Genomic DNA, 17042 nt, shown 5'->3' with positions numbered 1-17042 from the left:
CAGAGAGGGGCAAGCCAGGTCTGGGTTGGTTCTTGGGTATGGCCCTACCTGGCCTTGAGAGCCCCACCCTGAAGGCTACAGAGACCTTGCGCTCACTGGGTTTCATGTGTGATTTCCATGCTGGACTGAAACCACAGCTACAGATGTGATGACCTGGGCTCGGTAGAGGTCAGTTTTCTGCTGGACTCCTGGTCTCAACTAGACTCCCTGCTTGCCCAAATCTGCTCCAGCCCTCTACAGTGCCACATGTACCCTTGTTGCTCTGGCCATCATGAGCCAGGCTGTGCAGTAGTTTCCATTTGTTAAACAGACATGCCCTCATACCAGAAGTCAGGGGCCTCTTGGGAGGACCTGGGCTTGGTTCCAAATTCCCTGAATATAGACAAGAAAGGATGATCCTAGCAACTTTCAAGAACCCAGATAAGAGAAAGAGGGAATGAAGATTGGAAGGCCACTTGCAGGTGGCAGAATGTCAGCCTAGAACTGCTGAGCTTCATGAGGAAAAATACACTATATAATTTGGGATGTGACGGATCTCCATAATAAACCAGACACTGAGTACCTAGGCTCTCCAGGCCTCTCCACTCACACTTAAGAGACTCCATATCAAGAACTCTAGGAAGTAACACAGGACTCCCCAAACCCAGTCTCCCATCCAGAATGGCACCTTCAAATTGGCTGCACACACACAGATAGGCAGGTCCTACTGTCTCCATATTCCAGGGCCCCACACCACTCTAGGCTGTGAGGTGAGGGGCCTGGAGCTCAATGAAATGACCTCTGAGTGTAGCTCTGTTTTTTGAAGACAAATGCAAATACAATTTGGATTCTCAAAATTAGGCAAACAAAAGGAAATTATAGATTAACAGTGAATCATATCATTTTTCATAGAATACATGCATATTAAATAATGAAATAGTAAAGCAATAAAATCCCAGAGGCTTTAGATGTGAAATTAGAATGGAGTACTGCATTGTTTAAAACACATCAGAAAATCATATGAGTCACAAGTCCAAACATATTTTAGAGGACTTTAGGCAAACACATGAAAGAGAGGTTATGAGTAAAGCATTATTCCCGAACCATGGGGTGGACTCATCCCAGTACTTTGAACAGAACTAATACAGTGCAACAATATTTGGTTCCAAAACTGTTATTTGCTGCAAATACAAAAGGCAGATCTTGAGCTAAGTAGGCCACCCTTCCTTTTCCATCTGTCCTTCAGTTCTTGATTATGGTTCCTGTTTCTTCATCTTTTCTTCTATCTTATTTTTAAATCTCAAACTCAGGGCACCTGGGTGGCTCAGTTGGTTAAGCCTCTGCCTTCAGCCCAGGAGATGGTCTCAGGGTCCTGGGATCTAGCCCCAAATCGGCTCTCTGCTCAGCAGGGAGCCTGCTTCCTCTTCTCTCTCTGCCTGTCTCTCTGCCTACTTGTGATATCTGTCTATCAAATAAATAAATAAAATCTTTAAAAAATAAATAAAATCTCGGGTGCCTGGGTGGCTCAGTGGGTTAAGCCACTGCCTTTGGCTCAGGTCATGATCTCAGGGTCCTGGGATCGAGTCCCGCATCGGGCTCTCTGCTTAGCGGAGAGCCTGCTTTCCTCTCTCTCTCTCTCTCTCTCTCTCTGCCTGCCTCTCTGCCTACTTGTGATCTCTCTCTGTCAAATAAATAAATAAAATCTTTAAAAAATAAATAAATAAATAAATAAAATCTCAAACTCAAATGCCAAAATACTCAGCTATTATACAAGCTATTGTTTTCTTAGTTTATTCTCTATCCAGCCTGAAATTTATTTTTTTTCTTCTGAAATTTATTTTTAATTTCCTTATTATATAATTGGTTTTACATTCCTCAATTGTGTAATATTTCCATCAGGTACTAGTTTTCATGCTTGAAATGTATTCCCTTCCATACTTTAATGCATATATATTTGCTTTATATTTTTAAAACAATTTTTAAAGTAACTTACTGATTGTAAATTCTGTTGTCAGCATTTTATTGTGCTCAGCAATGAGGAGGGAAAAGGTAGAAGGAAAAACCTCCTTTTTATCCTCAAGAGGCTATAGAGAAACCTTCTCTGACTTCAAAAGGTGGCCAGTTTCTTTTTCACTCTTTTTTATTCAAATCCATAAAGCTTTAAAATTATTTCCTACTTGTGTTTGTGTATTTTTGTTCTGTCACCATATAGACTGTGAATTCTGTGAAAGCAGGGGCCATGTTTATCTTGTTCAAGATCATGTCCCTAACATAGAACAAGCAGAAGCACTTGTGAAAAAGTATATGAATGCATAACTCTGTTGATAAATTAGTATAAAGAACTTTGCATAAGAATAAAAAGATCTAGAGACCAGATAGAAGACGCTTTTGCTTATATATTTTTAAAAAAGATTTTATTTATTTACTTGACAGAGAGATGACAAGTAGGCAGAGAGGCAGGCAGAGAGACGGGGTGGGAAGCAGACTCCCTGCTGAGCAGAGAGCTTGATGCAGGGCTTCATCCCAAAACCCTGAGATCATGACCTGAGCTGAAGGCAGAGACTTAATCCACTGAGCCACCAGGTGTCGCTTGCTTATATTTTTAAAGGGAATGTATTATTTTCAAATTATTACAAATTTAATCAATAATGTTGATGTTGCTCTATTAAAAATGATACTTCTAAAAAAGGTTATAGAAAGAAAAAATAAGAAAAAAGATGTAGATATTTAGCATTCTGGTTGTTGGCTAAAAGGTAATTTAACCACTAAAAACATTCCATTCCATTGTTGTAATATATTTGTAATATATATAGACAGATATATGTCATATATAATATATATTTATTTTCAAATTAATTTTATTGGGTCGTAACTCAAATAAAGTTAAAAGCATTCATGTCTTAACACTTATGCCTAGTATACTTAGATTAATTTTGACAAATGTATACAGTTGTGTATACACTACCATAGTCATGATATAGAAAATTTTCATTACTCAGAATGTTCCCTCAAGCCCCTTTGTGGTTAATGCTTACCTCCTTACAAAAGCAAACCAATGATTTGTTTTCAGTGATTATAATTTAACTATTTTCAAGTTTTATGTAACAATAGTTTATACTGTGTACTTAGTGCCTGTTTTCTTTCACTCAGCAGCTTTTGAGATACACCCACCCTGTTATGTATATTAAGTACTTCCCTTTTGGTTGCTGAGCTGTGGTATGGATATACCAAAATGTATTTATTCATTCACTTGTTAATGGACATTTAAGCTGTTGTCATTTTGGGACAACTATGAATAAAGCTGTTGAGGACATTTGTTACATACAAATTTTGTGTGGATATATGTTTTTATTTCTCTTGTGTAAATTCCTAGGAATGAGATATTTGGGTCATATGGTAAATCAATGTCAAGCTGTTTTCCAAAGTAGGACATTACTTTTTGAAAATTTGAAAATTTTTTAATTTCAGCAAAATTAACACACAATGTTATGTTAGTTTCAATTGTACCAAATAACGATTTGACAATTTTCTACATTATTCAGTGCTTATCATAAGTGTTCTCTTAATCCCCTTCACCTATTTCATCCATACCCCTGCCCACCTCCACTGTGATAACCACCCATTTGCTCTCCATATTTTAGAGTCCATTTTCTGTTTCTTAAATTCCACATATAAGTGAAATCATATGGCAGTACAGCATTTTACATTTTCATCAGCAACTTATGAGAGTTCTAGTTGTTTCACATCCTTACCAACATTTTAAGACTTTTTATTAACCATGAAAAACATCTTTAAAAAAAGGTAAGATGACCCTCAGATCTAACACACTAGGCTTCAACCTAGTAAGTCCTTAAGGCTAATGGTTTCCAAGGAACAAGCTTTCTTTTATGCTGTGCCATAATAAAGGTTTGATACAAAAATAACTACACAAAGTGAAAAAAGCCAACAAATAAATTGGTATCTTCACAGCTAAATTCTTCACATTTTCTGATATATATTAAAAAGGAAAATTGGCAAATATTTTAGGTTAAGTACCAATATTTTTTAAAAAATGAACTAAATCCCTAGATTTACCAATTTCATAAAATAAAGTAACTTTATAAATTAAAATTTTATGAAATAAATATAATTTTATAAAATTTCTCAATCTAGACAATAAAAAATTTGCCCAAGTAACAGATCTATTAGGTGGAGTCCAGGGGCCACATTCTAAAAAATAAATTTATGGACTCTAGAAAATAGCTATGTAAAGTATTACTAGTATAAAATTGTGTGGTGGAAATAAAAAGTTTGGTGATCTTTGTCCTGAAGCCTCAAAAATACCTGAAATGAGGATGGCCAAGTTTTAGTTTACCATTGTAAACACATGGTAAAGATTGTGAAATCACAGGGAGAAGATGCTTTCTATTCCAGGTTCCTGACTCAGGAAAGGAAGAGCTGTAGATGTCACTACAGTGAATGAGAGTGAGAAAATCTAAAATCAGCTGTGTATTTCCCCAGATCCAGGGGTCCAGCTAACACACAAAAATGCTTAGAACCAAAGAGCTGCATAATCCACATTTCCTCAAAACGATGTTAGCATTTTCTGAATCCTCCTTTACTGTGTCTGCATGCATTATTTGACAGTTTTCTGAAGTTTCATCAGCGCCACTTTCACTGATGCAAATGCAATCAGTGTCTGTGCTGAGTGTCTGTGGTGCAACGTGTCTGTGCAGAGCAGAGTGCAAGTACCTGAGAAATCAGGCTCTTCAGGTTACCAGACCCCATCATGCCTGGTGACTGGCGGGCCCAGTCCGAAAAGGGGGCACAGCAACAAACTGAGAAAGGAAGGCCACTTGCAGCTGTTTGGGAAATGCAGCAGTCAACGTGGTCAGGGACACAATGAAAGACCAGTCTTGTGCCAGAAATGATTATGAATCGGCCTCAAATAAAAGGCAGCAATTATGAAGTCCCTGGATCATCTAGATCTGGGTGTTCCCTATATAGTGCCTGTGGTGTGAGTACAACATAGCAGCTGTATACATTTGGGAACAATTCCAGAAATGTCATCTCTTTGGTAGTTCATTATAAAATGTATGAAGCTAAAAATATAATCTATGAAGAGGAATCCCTGTTAGGGGTTAACATTGTAGAACGACTACTTTGGAAGAGATGTTTTTTCCTTGAAGTATTAAGAAGTCATCATGTACATTGTCTCCTAGAGTGCTTAATTCATTAAAATCAGCATGAGGCCAGTTTTAAATAAAAATTAATTTTAAATCCAAATTTAGGAGGTTTTTGATCTCTGCTTCAATCTCGTTACTAGATATTGAGCTAAATCCAAATTCATACATATCTTAAGTATCATGTAAAAATATTTCATCTGTAGATTAAGAATCACTTCATTTTCAGCAAAATGTTTTGATGTAAAACTTTTGAATGCAAAAGGAATCTATTTTCGTTTTCTCTAATTTTTGATATCCATTTCTTCTGGAAATATATAAGTGATAAAACTTTTTTAAAAATTTTAAGATAGGTAAATCTTACTAAAAAATAAAAGATGGCCATAGAGTTTGGAAAAACTAATATATTGTAAGTAGATTGATCCCCCTTGATTTTTTTATACTTAGGAAAATGTTCAAGTTTACTCCATGAAAATTACACCAATCTAAAGCAACATATGACAGATGAATGTGTAGTGATTAATACAAACGCTTCCTTAATGCATATTTTCATTGTCATTTAGCACAGCTTATTGAACTGTGAATTACTAGTGAGGAACAATGCATTCAACATGTTATAGTAATAAACTATTTATTATGGACATTTCCTATGTTGCCAGACATTCTGAACACCTGAGCAACATTAACTTAAAAGACTAAAGAATAATCATTTGTTTTAACACTATTAAAAGTCAATTTGAAAAATATATTTTCCAGCATAAACTATTCCTAACTGAACCCATTTTGTTCTTATCAATAAATGTATCTTCATAATTTGACTATAAAAATGATCTGGTGGAATATTAGATGACATCCATGATCATATTCCATCATTTTATGATTCAATGATATCATAAAGGAATAAAGTTGAAAAATTCATAAACTGTTTAATTTTAAAGAAAAAATGATTTCTTGGTTAAATAAAGTCAGCCCTGCTCCTCTTAGAGAAAAAACTATGATGTCATCATCCCAATGTGAAATCTGAGAAACTTAACCAGTAATACATGTTTGACAGCGGTCACTGAAACTTTATCAAGACAAGGACAATAGGTTGGGTATGAGCCGTGAGAAATAGGTAGCCTTACTGTAATGTACCCTTTGGAAAGCACTGGATATATAATAAGTGACACTTTTCATTATTTGTTGTAATACAAATATTGATTAAATGACTAAATCAATTCAAATATTAATATAGCCCTTTCTCAGTAATTTTATTAGGCCATCTGTATATATCAAAAATACATATATTTTATAATATTTCAAATTCCTTTAAGCAATGTGTTCTTTTCTAGCTCTAATAATATAAAGTAGATATTAACTGCCTATCTTAGAAAATGTGAATTTCATAGAATTAAAAATAAATCCTTTTAAGAGCCTGTCTTTTTAACTATGTTAACTGAACATTAGGACTGTGTCATAACCTAAAGACATGTATAATAATATTAAAGGGTACTACATTTGAAGGAATAAAATAATTTCGTCAGAAATAAATTTTGCCAGATGATGTAATAGGACTATTACCAGGAATTTAACATATTTGTGAAAAATCTTCACAATTGTTAGCTTGTTAAAAAATAAAACTCCACAAACTGTTAAGTGCAAAATACTATGCTGGTTACACAGGCTTCTGGAAGGCAAGTGTGTGTCCAGATGCCTCTTTTCTGGTTTCATTTCATTTCTATGGTCAGTTCGTTGCAGGTCTTTATTATGTTTCCAAAGTAAATAAGTAAACCATTTCTTCTTCAGGCCTTGTCCCCAAAATAATTTTTTAAAAAACGACAGTGACACCATTTAGCTGGATAATAACTAAAACTGGACAAATAGGATATTTTCTCTCATTGGAGACTGTTTCAGTTGTGTTTAAAATTTGTGATTCTAAGTTAATGAAAAACTGTAGAAATTAATTTTGCAAATCTACATGTAGAATGGGTAATTTTTCATTCAGAAAATTCCCCAAGTATAGAACCCCATTTAGTACAATGCTGACAATGTCTGATTGACGCTCTCAAGGGGGCACAACTGACAATCCCTCTTGTATTGCCAAGTTTGATAAATGGTTTCATATTCACCAAGAAGGACTTGTCAATGGGTGTCTGCTTGGGATGGATGTAAGGTCTCTGTGAGGTCTTTGTGTCAGTCTTTGTGGGGTATCTGTATAAGGTCTCAATGTGTCAGTGGAAGATCTCTGTGTACTGTCTGTAGATGAAATCTTTCTGTGAGGTTTTTATGAGGTCTCTCTGAGGCTGCATGAGGTCTCTGAGTGTTGGTTTCCATATAAGGTTTGTATAGAGTGTACCTTTGGGAAGCTTCTGAGAGATTTGCTGTCAGGTCTCTGGAAAATCTCTGAAATCTGTGCTAGGTTTCTGTTTGAGGATCTGTGGGGCAACATGAGGTCTCTATGTGAGGTCTCAGTGTGAGGTCTCTGTGGGGCAAAGTGGTAGGGAGGCACTGTGGATGGTGTCTGTGTGAGAGGTCTGTTGAGAGCTGTCTCTGTAAGGTCTATGTGTCATCTCTAATGGGAGATATCTCTGTATGTTGTCTCTGTGTGAAGGATCTCTGTGTGTGTCTCCATTTCTGCCTTTACTGAACCTTATGGAAATCTGAACAGCAGAAGGGTAAAGGCACTTGTTTATTTTTTTGCTGTTCCAACAGCATCCTTGTCTGTGATACTTTTTCCAACAGGGGATGTGTGGTCCACCTCTAGCTTGTATCCCAGTCCCAAAACCCACATCTCAATGCTCCTAGAGGACCTAGCAGCAGCCAGGCTCAAGGTACTCACTCTGTGCCACCCTCTCCTGAGTTCCTGAGGGCCTAAATGTACTCTGTCTTGGGTTCCAATCCCTTCCCACAGGCCTTATCTCCATTTTCATTGGTGAACCCACTCTGGGAGCTGCCTCAGTAATTGGGGCCCAAAAGCAAGACCCAGTTCTAGGGAGAAACCAGTGACACAATCAGGCCTATACTCAATCTGCTCCTCCTCCCCAGGTCCCAGTCCCAAATGTTGGGCATCCTGACAGGCATGGGGGATAAGGCCCATTCTTTTGTCTTCTGGATCAGGAGTGTCTCCTGGAGCAAGACTCTCTACGCTGGGAATGATGCCCTCTGCAGCTGTGCACCGTGTACCAGGTGTGTGGCACAAAGCACAGAATAACTCTAGAGAAATTGCTTAGCAACTTTCTTTCCCATATGGATAGAGGCCAGAAGTGGAGAGAACAGTATACCACTCCTGGACTGCACTTCCCATTTTGAACAGGTCACTTCCATGCTCTCTCGAACTCGCTTTGATAAATCCTGTCTAATGTCTTCATCTTCTGGGCTCTAGTGTGAGCAAGAACTTGGAGCCAGACATGATTTCAGGCCAGTTTCTGGGCCTTTTAAGTCCCCACCATTCCTTGAGGAGCAGTCCTTGGGTTATGTGTTTAAGTAAAATTCAATAGACTGGGAGTCACAGCCCAAGTTTCCTGAGTCTTAGATTTTCCACTTATTATTGTCATCCCTTCTAGAATTCAAGTGGTGATAAGGTGTAAGCTTATTAAATATATTATTTGAGATTAATCTTCCCTGATTTGCTTTACTTCTACAAGTTGGGCCATCTGTTTTGGACATAAATGCGGCTTCCCTAGGTCTGTGATCTTAGAGCTGTACGGAGGAGACCTTGATGGGGTATGATGATCTACCGGGCCCTTAACCTTTCCTTTACTCCAGGCCTTTAGATGGGATATCAGGGGGCTTTTCATTCACTGCACATTTATGGGTACCATGTGCCACTTTGCCTTCTTCTTTGGATCCAACCTCTTCAATTTGTCTCCTACATCCCATTCTAAGTTCATGTGTTTAACCATCAGATAGTTACTACACCAGGTACACTCCTGTTCAGAACTCCTTTTCTGGGGTTAACATAGAAGGAAAGTATGTGACCCTTGAATATTCATTTAGGTGGAGGTAAACACAACTCTCAGCAACCTCCCTGCTCTTCCCCACTTACATACACGTGGAGCTGGAAGTACCACTGTCATCACTGGAAATGCAGGGAAGGCAGAGGTGGAAGACAGTGACACTGTACATTTCGTTAAACCTAAGCTAAGAGGGATCCATAGGGTCTATCTCAACCCCAGCTCTTTATCAGAGCAGGGATTCTCAAGGGCAAGTATCATCTATTCTTCACCAAGAGATCCAAGGACAAGATTTCTTCTGCTTCTGAACTTTAGGCTCAGTCCCTCTCCCAAACTTCTATCTACTTGATTCTGACATTTCCTGGAGCCCCATGATGCCTCTGTAAACTTACCCTCTACAGCTTTATAAAATTCAAGTAGTAGAACTTTATAAAGTTCCAGGTAGAGTGGAAGCAGGAGAAAGATAAGTTGAACCAGATCTTGGGATAAGTTCTTCATAGGTATTTCTCATCTTTTTTAGAGTAGTTTTTGTTTGTATAATGACAGTATTATGAAAAAAAAATGAAAAGATTCAAGATAAGGAGCAAGCCTACAATGCCCACAGCCAAACACCCTTCATGTCCCTCCCTTCTAGAACCCAAAGCATATACCAAGCACAGCACAAACAAAAGCAATCATATCACCCTCTTATGTGGGGAAAAACATATATATTGGGGAATATTAAGTATTTGGGTGTGCTGGAGAGAAAAAGTTTTCTCCACATGGACTTTTTTTTCTTTGAGATATTTTCCTGCCAGGAAAGACTAAAGAAGCATTTTATGGTTGACTAGACAAGATCCCCCCCTGAAGAAGACAGTGCCGTGGGCAGTGTTGATGGTGGCCTGGCACACCTGGCATCCTTGGCCCATACTGGCAGGGACTGACTGGAGACAAAGTCTTCTTGGGAGGCGGGGATGGGAAGTGCTTCAGGCCCAGCTGCTCATCCTTGAATCTTACACTTTTCAAGGACTGTTGGTGTCTGGCCTGCCTTTCCCCGATAGAGCTACTTGGGTCCTTGGAGGTAGCTTGGTGACCGTGAGCTGTATAACTCATTATTCTCCGTTGCTCTGGGTAGAAGGGAAGTCTGTGGTAGCAGACATATCCACATACTGGGGCTTGGAGTTCCTGTTTGTGTTCGTTTAACTTTGTGGCATGAAGTCCATGGTGAATTACCATTTTCTCCTCTAGAATCTGTCCAACAGTTGTCATGAGTGCTTGAGCCTCAGGAGTCTCACTGGCCATAATTGATCTGCTTTTGACTGGTCCTTGGCTCTGGGCAGAGGCTATTATTGGCTTACATTTTTGCAGAGCATTATGACCTTTGACTTTCTCACTGGGGAAAATCCATTGAAAAAAGCGCCTCACCCTTTTTCTGAAGAGGCTTTCAGGAGGACCCTGTTTCTTCTCTGGTGGAACCTGGATGTATCTGCTCCTAACAGAATCTGTTATTCCCCTGACTGGTGCAGGATGACACATACACTCAGCTTGAGAGGTCCTCAATTCCTCAAATTGTTCTTCATTTCCTGAATTGAGCCTCCTATAGTCCTCTCTTTTATTAGTAGGGACAGTCATCTTGCTCTGGCTCTTCCATGAGTCCTGAAGTTTAGGGATCATGGGCTCTTGCTGCCTTAGGCAGCTCCTTTGGTCTGTTATGAAGCCATATAACATCTGGGAAGGTACCGTGTCTCCAGTAGATACTCTCTGGGGATGACACTGCGGCACCTGAGAAGCCAAGTTGTCTGCATCAAGAAGCATGTTTGTAGAATAGTCTTGAAGCTGGTTCTCTGACTTTGTATTCATTTTGGACTTAAATTCACTAATCTCTTCATTAAGGCACGTCTCTCCAGGATCTTGGAAAACAGACATTCTAGAAAGTTTTTTACTGGTATCTAAATTCCCCATATGCACATTTATGGTTTGGGATTTTGTGAACCCATTGTTTCCCAAGCACATTGGTTCCACTGCCTCCCTGTCCTTTTCAGCACTAAAACATTGCGATCCTAAGCTCATCTCCAGCATTGTTACCCTATGGCAGGGGTCTTGTGAGGCCCAATCCATAATCTCCTCTCTTGGCTCATTCCTGGCCATTGTTGAACTGGGACTCAACTCTAGGCTATTCCTCTCAATGCATTCCACAGAACTGCTCTGCTGAGTGTTGCCCATGAAGTTGAGTGTGAGGGACTGAGAAGGTAGCCTGTCCTCCTGTCCAATCAGAAAGGCTTTTAAGGGGCCCTTGTTGTCACCAGATGGGGCCCTTCCCAGCGCCCTCTGGATTTCCCCATACATAGGTGAAGGAGCAAGGAAAGGCCTTTCCAGGGTAGAAACTGATTCTTCCATTATTGCCTTCTTTCCCAGACATGACTGAGAAGGTTTTCCCAGGAATTCAGCAAACTTGACCATTGAGGGGGCCCCAGACACACAGGTGGCTTCTGGGGCAGAAGCAAACTGTAGAATGGGTAAGGGTTGAACCTTTTTCAACTTAAAGAGATTTATGGGTTTGAGGACCTTGAGTGGTAGACTCCACCTGTGCCTCACCCAAAACCTTATAATATGTGATTCCAGCACTTCTTGAATATCTGGATGGAGGAAGGAAACCCTGTGAGAGGTGTTCACATATGGTCTCCAACCCTTCAAGATTCCTAGATTTCTGATTTCCATGTCAGTGTTGGACTTGGGAAAAGCATGGTTGGCAGCCAGACTGGTTTGGCGCACACTCATAGGCATATGTTCACTGATCTGCCCCAACTTCCTGCTCAAATTGAGTGTCAAGAGGTTTTCTAGATTCTTATCTAAGTTTCTTAGTAAATCACTTCCTGAGTCACTCTGTGACAGCCTCAAGTCACTTTCTGACTCCTCAGAGCCCACTCCCTGAAACCTTATTAGTGAGTTCTCTGAGGCCCTGGAGATATCTTTTGGGACCTTCCCCAAAATATACCCCAGGCCCTTGCCCATGCCCTGGCTTAGTTGGAAACCCACTTTCTGTGTATCCTTGCTGCTTTTACCTGCAAATGCAGAGGGCCGTGAGGGTCCATGCTTACCCTTTGCCTGACATGTCCCTGGTAATTCACCCTGATATTGTCTTAGTTCCAGAGACTCTTGGATCTTACGGGGTAACTCCCAACGGTGTTGAACAAGCCACTTTTGTAGGTGTTGCTCCAGTTGCTTACGGAGCTCAGGACTGATTGGGAAATTCTCAGGAAGGATGGAGACCACCCAGCTGTCTTCAGGAAGGTTGGAAGTGAAGATACTAAAGACCTCTTGAGATCCTTTGATTACAGAGGATAAAGCCGCACTTTCTAGTTGCTCCTGCGACAAAGGCCATTCTGGGTGTTGAATCTCAGTTGGGATGAGAAATTGTGACTTATCCCGGGCTATAGGGCAAGATATTTGACAAGCTCTAATTTGAGGTGAGGAAGAAGATGATAGGATTGGAAGAGAGGACTGGAGATGATCCTGGGTCAGGATCTGAGTGAGAGGTGCATGTTGGAATTGGGGTATGGTTGAAATCAAGTTTTGAGATTGGAACTCCAGTTGGGATAGGGGCTTGGACTGGGAAAGCATTGGAGATAGTTTAGGCTGCATTTGAACTGGGCAGGCACTTGAGATTCCATTGAATAAGAAAGAAGGAGACTGTAGTGCTGAAGAGCTTTCAGAGATCCAGGCAGTAGCCACCAGAGATTCACTGTGTAGAGAGGGGAGGCCCCAAAAAAGTTGGTTATATTTCTGTTGTAGATGGTGCCCCAAAACCTTAGGATATGAGAGCTGCTGAGGACCAGGCAACTGCTCTGGTTTGCCTTTTGTGCTCCAGAAGTGTTGGGGGCTTTTCTGCTCAACATCCAGTGATTTCAACATATTTCCCAAAGAATTCAGGTGGTAGTCAGGACTCATTTGTTTTGGATATGATCCATCTTTTTCTTTTTCTTTCCAAATATTGATCTTGATGCCTTCTGTGACTTGTATCTCCAGGAACTTCTGGTCATCAGAGCTGAGCAAAGAGGGAGCAGCAACTCTTAGTTTTTCAGTGGGGTTTGCCCAGAATGAGGCCTCTGGTGAGTGGTGGGAAAGGTGTTCATGTTGATACTCATAATTTGAGGAGGTTGAGAGGCACAAGGCTTTGGCAGCGGTGTGCCACCAGGACAGGGCTGAAATAGGACAGCTTGAGTGGCCAAGGCCTGAGGTGGTTGGGATAGGAGAAGCTGACCATGGGGTATGAGATGACCTCTGTGTAATGGTGCCCAGTGGTAATGTCTTTGAGTCACACTGAGGAAGAGTCAGAATGGAGTCTGAAGGTTGTGGGGCAGAAGAGGTGGTCAGTGGTGGAGGGCAGGCCTCTGAATTAAGGGGACGTGGAGAGGGAGGGGAAAGAGCAAGTGGCTGGGGTAAAAGGGGAATAAAAGTCTCTGGTGGCCAAGAGACACTCAGAGATGAGTGGGAATGAAGAGAAACTGAAGAAGTCTTTGGGCCAAGAAGTAGAGGGCGCTGGGTCAGAGGAACTGGGGTAGCCAACAAGGACATGGAAGGAGCAGCAGCATCCACATTCCCTCCGCATGGTTGGTGGGCTCCAGCAGGCGCTGCTTTGTACAACTCACCAGGGAGATCTTGACATAAGAGCTGATGAAAGCCACCCTTGTCAGGGAGCCTCCCCAGGCAGCTGCAGGAGACAGGAAGCACAAGCTGCAGCTAGAAGCTGACCGGGCAAAGTGGGCAGGGCAGGTTGGGCAGAGGTAAACATCTGTGATTCACAGCCCTCCACAGCCTCCATGCTGACTTCACACTGCTCCTGCTATTCCTAACCCCAGAGATTCACCCACATCTTGTTCCCGTGGCTCCCCTTCCCAGGGTTCCCTGTGATCCCAGAGTCACATCATAAGCTCTGGGACAGAGGAGGGTCAAGGAGAGGGGGAAACATTCTTCACCTCTGCAAAAGTGAAATCAGGCTGCGAGCTCCCTCCAGTTCTTTCAGGCAATTTCTGCAAGCTGGAAATCAGGAAACTGGGTTACAGTGGTGAAAATAGGGGCCTAAGGATTTTACAGAAGACTGAGTGCAATATTTCCTTAGGGTTAAAGTATTGGGTGATTAGACTATGGAGCCCAAGCATCAGTGCTCAAAGCCACAGAATCCTTCACAGTGATGGCAAGTCCTATGATGCACCCTATCCATCACCCCTCAGAGTCCTCACAACCACCTCACTGGGGAGAAAGGGTAAGGGTCACAAAGGAATCTGAGCAAACTTAAAACACTTATCTACAGTTGGACTTGGAGGTTCCACCTCTGAATCCAAGCATTATTGGTCCACTACAGCCCACACACCCTTGCCAGGCAACACCTATTTCAGCCCCAGCAGCTTCCTTCCAAGCACAGAATCTGGAAAACACACAGTATCTGATCTCCTTCCCAGACCCTCTTTGAGGGCTCTGTTTCCTGAGGGATGGTCTCTGCACCTGGCATGCTCAGAGACTGTGGAGCTGGACCCTCAGGGGCAGGAAGGATGGAGGATAACTTGGGGCATGCAGGACTAAATAGCATAAGCTTACCTTTCAAAGCTCCACTTTTCTTCTTACTCCTGCTCCTCTTCCTCAGTTCCACCTGACGCTAATAGAAAAGATGAAGGGCTGGAACTCAATTCTCTCTTCTCTCTCGATGGTCTGCAAATGCTCACTTTTCATGAACAGTATGAACAACTACATTCTACGTTTATACATCTAAATGGGATCTGTGATTTTCTTTCCTTTCACTCATTTTTTTCCTTTTACTCATTTTTTATTTTTATTTTTTTTTTAAGATTTTATTTATTTATTTGACAGAGAGAGATCACAAGCAGGCAGAGAGGCAGGCAGAGAGAGAGGAGGAAGCAGGCTCCCTGCTGAGCAGAGAGCCCGACGTGGGACTCGATCCCAGCACCCTGAGATCATGACCTGAGCCGAAGGCAGCGGCTTAACCCACTGAGCCACCCAGGCGCCCACTCATTTTTTAAAAGATTTTTATTTATTTATTTGACAGACAGAGTTCACAAGCAGGCAGAGAGAGAAGGAGGGGAAGCAGGCTCCCCGCCGAGCAGAGAGCATGATGCAGCACTTGATCCCAGGACCCTGAGATCATGACTTGAGCCAAAGGCAGAGGCTTAACCCACTGAGCTACCCAGACGCCCCCGTTTTACTCATTTTTAAAGTGGATAAAAATATTTTAAATTTTTCTTTGGGACGCCTGGGTGGCTCAGTGGGTTAAGCGGCTGCCTTTGGCTCAGGTCATGACCCCAGCGTCCTGGGATCGAGTCCCACATTGGGCTCCTTGTCCCATGGGGAGCCTGCATCTCCCTCTGCCTCTGCCTGCCACTCTGCCTGCCTGTACTCTCTCTCGTCTCTCCAACAAATAAATAAAATATTAAAAAATTTTTTTTTTCTTCTTTGAAGATGCAAACCCAGATTTTCTATGTCAGATCACTATGGATTTCTCTCATTGCTATTCCTCTACTCAGAAATTTATACACATTCTGAGAACTACAGGTCCTTCTCTGCTCCATCAGATAGGACTCTGTTTCCCAAGCTCAGAGCCCCAATCTAGTCCCTTACAGGCTCTTCAGAGATTAGCACTGCCTCCAGATCGGCTCTAACACAGAGGAAGAGCTTACCTGAGGCACCTGCCACAGGAAGGGGAAAGTGGCTGGTGAAACAATGCTTAGGAGTCTCTTCCTGCAGAAAATAAACTCTTAGTATACAGCCCTCACTCACTGGTCACTGTTTGTGACTTTGCTCTGGAACCCTCTACAACACCTGGACTCTGGATCTGAGATCTTGGGATGGAAATCCTTGTGCCCTCTATAACCCTTGCTGGTCTGGCTTGTCCCTAGAAGGGTGATGTTCTATTCTGAGACTTCCTATCTCAGAAGTTTGTCAGGTGATTTAGAAATGTGGATATAAGAGATCATCTCTGTTGGGGTTTAGCCAAAGTTTCCTTACCTTCCTGGTGCTTCTATATTTCCTAGCTGGTGGTAAGGATGGATTACTCTGAAAGCAGGGGAGTAACAGAAGAAAGAGGCCAAGTCCACATAGGAAAGCAAAGATGGTATCAATCACCCAGGAGGTGGGACTGGAGCTCAGCCAGGTGGTGCCAGTGCTTCTCAGAGTAAAGAAATTCTCCATCTTTGGAATCATGCTGCTGCCCTCAGGCAACTGAGCACTGGGACAGAGCTCAGGCTTGCATCACAGAGCTATGGCCTTGTCACAAAGGGTTCCTGAGAATGGGGGAGGGAGCAGTCAGAGAACAGGCTGGACCACCACCCCTCCCCCACCATTCAGCTCCACAGAATCCTGCAACATCCTTGGCCTTTTAGATTCCTCTTTCCAACTCTACTCGTATGTCAGAGAGACCTTTGCCAATTTTCCATTTATTCCATCTGGAACTCAGATATTACATGGTCCCCATTGTTCATTAACTATCTTGGCTTAAAGCCCACCCTTAAAAATCTGAAGTTGAGAGCCTGCTTCCCTCTCTCTCTCTCTGCCTGCCTCTCCGACTACTTGTGATTTCTCTCTGTCAAATAAATAAATAAAATCTTTAAAAAAATAAAAAATAATAAATAAATAAATTTAAAAAAAAAAATCTGAAGTTGACCCTACAATTTTGGCTATTTCCCAAGATATTTTACTCTCAAGATTTTCTCTGTCTTCAACTCCAGCTTCCCATATGTTTTTGTATTGTATAAACCCAGGTACATAACTTAAATTTCTTTTGCACTTAGTTTTATGAATTTTAGTGTTTTGTCTCATCTTCAGGAAGACATTCACAAAATAATTTATTATTCAAAATTCATAAATCAACGTATGAAAGTTATAGTCAAAATTTTAAGTGTTTTTTTTTTTGAGCTTGTAGTTTTTATAATTCTGAAGCTAGTAAAGCTTTAAACTGGACAAAGACTTTTGGGACATGTTG

At 41.4% G+C, this 17042-nt stretch overlaps 1 protein-coding gene across 1 annotated transcript; it reads right to left on the bottom strand.

The window, feature by feature from the left end:
- Positions 1–9743: 9743 nt before the first annotated feature.
- Positions 9744–16286, bottom strand: LOC101674729 (spermatogenesis-associated protein 31A6). Its single transcript, XM_004781894.2, has 4 exons — positions 16070–16286; positions 14648–14705; positions 14029–14089; positions 9744–13763 (listed from the first exon to the last, which is right to left on the bottom strand). Exons 1-4 carry the CDS (start codon positions 16262–16264, stop codon positions 9890–9892), a joined length of 4188 nt encoding a protein of 1395 aa, XP_004781951.1. The 5' UTR covers positions 16265–16286; the 3' UTR covers positions 9744–9889.
- Between the last annotated feature and the right edge of the window lie 756 nt (positions 16287–17042).

The sequence above is a fragment of the Mustela putorius genome, unplaced genomic scaffold (assembly GCF_011764305.1).
Source record: "Mustela putorius furo isolate JIRA1106 unplaced genomic scaffold, ASM1176430v1.1 tig00000876_pilon_pilon_pilon, whole genome shotgun sequence".
In the NCBI taxonomy this organism is placed as follows: domain Eukaryota; kingdom Metazoa; phylum Chordata; class Mammalia; order Carnivora; family Mustelidae; genus Mustela; species Mustela putorius.
Note: the sequence above shows the minus strand (reverse complement) of the source record. Positions and strands in the feature narration are given on the sequence as shown.